This window comes from Sinocyclocheilus grahami, unplaced genomic scaffold (assembly GCF_001515645.1).
Source record: "Sinocyclocheilus grahami isolate Dianchi unplaced genomic scaffold, SAMN03320097.WGS_v1.1 scaffold84.1, whole genome shotgun sequence".
NCBI classification, from domain to species: Eukaryota; Metazoa; Chordata; class Actinopteri; order Cypriniformes; family Cyprinidae; genus Sinocyclocheilus; species Sinocyclocheilus grahami.
Window position 1 is genome coordinate 2,061,150 of NW_015505263.1, and position 1,498 is coordinate 2,062,647.

Genomic DNA, 1,498 nt, shown 5'->3' on the forward strand with positions numbered 1-1,498 from the left:
ACTTGTCTGTTTTTGGTCTTCAGACGTGAGCGAGTCTATGTGAGTCACAGTCATAATGGGACTTTTATAGATTTGAGGATGTGATGGAGGTGTATTCCACGGGGCTTTACCAGGAAAATCTGTCAGTAGAGAAACAGAAAGCAACTTTTTGTTGCAGACACTCACTTGTAAGATTCCAGAGCTCTGCTGCCATACTCCAGCGCCGTCTCATAGTCGTCCAGACTAATGCAAGCATCCATGGCCAGATCCAGCAGCCTGAGCACATAGATGTTCCTGTCCGGGACGACATCTGCGTATCTGTGCAAAAAAGCCTGGCTCTCTTTCAGCAGCTCCTCCCAGCCTTTTGATTAAACAGTTAAGGATACAATTAAAAACAAGCTGAAATGTATTATGAAAACTACGGTAGCTAAGATCAAGAAAGTCTTGCTAAGCCAGTTACAAAGCCTGGTGAAGACACTGGCACAAAAAAATCACAATCTATGCTTGTTATTTCATGGGGAAGACAGCCTGCTTTTTCTTTCATACATCAGACACGTGTCCAAAGGGGTAAAAGCAAGCGAGCTAGACAGAACTGACAGCTTTGTCCTCACACCTTTCACTGCAGTGTCTGACTACAGTATCGGGCATAGTTTGCAGAGACTAGCAGTTGTTTCCAGAGCAAAACTGCTACAGGCTAGTTCACGTCACCCTGCTAAACCCTGAGATACAGTCAGTTCTCACCCCTGATTCGGCTGTGAAGGATACGCTGCTCCGACTGAAGCTGCTCCAGGTGAGGGATGGCGTCTCTTAAGGACGTCCATGCCGTCTTCTCTCCAGCCAGCATGTCACAGTCCTGTTCACAAAATAATCTCACATGAATTCATTTTATTATTATTATAATTTTTAACAGAAGCCATAGCAAAAATAACATAACAATTTATTGACCTAATTTATTGATTTACCCGATAAATAAACAATACATGTACTATTTATATTTAAATTTAATTTTAAGTGTAAAATTGTAAATTATTATTTTTTTTTTTACAAATATTTAAATATAATTTACTTCATAAATGTATTTATTGGTATCAACTGTAATTATATTTGTTTATTTATATAAATGCATGTATCTAATTTAAAAGAAAAATCACCATATAAATTAACAATAAAAATGACATAAAACTAAGCACAAATCAAAAAGTTTTTACACCCTTATTATGTGTGAATAAGCAACATATTTACTATATAAATTCATAATACATTTATTTATATATTTTTTTATTTATATTAGGAAATGTATTTATATTTAATATTTATAATTATTTATTTAAAAACGTGTTTGAATATTATGTACAGTATGTATGTATTTATATGTTTATTGTATTATATTAAAATGCATTTATATTTACACAAATATCTTAGATATGTTATTTTTTTTATTATCAAAAAAACAGTAGATTACAAAAGATTGTCAGTAAAAGACAAAGATTAATTAATTGTCAAAGTTAATCAAAATTTG

The 1,498-nt window shown here is 33.3% G+C and overlaps 1 protein-coding gene across 1 annotated transcript in view; it reads right to left on the bottom strand.

The window, feature by feature from the left end:
* LOC107586602 (histone-lysine N-methyltransferase SMYD3-like) overlaps positions 1 to 1,498 on the bottom strand; it is a 29,240-nt gene that overhangs the window by 19,234 nt on the left and 8,508 nt on the right. The window contains exons 2-3 of the mRNA XM_016274046.1: positions 721 to 832; positions 166 to 340 (exon numbers count right to left, since the gene is read on the bottom strand). Of these exons, the coding sequence (XP_016129532.1) occupies positions 166 to 340; positions 721 to 823 (278 nt within the window). The 5' untranslated portion in view covers positions 824 to 832. The remainder of the gene's footprint in view (positions 1 to 165; positions 341 to 720; positions 833 to 1,498) is intronic.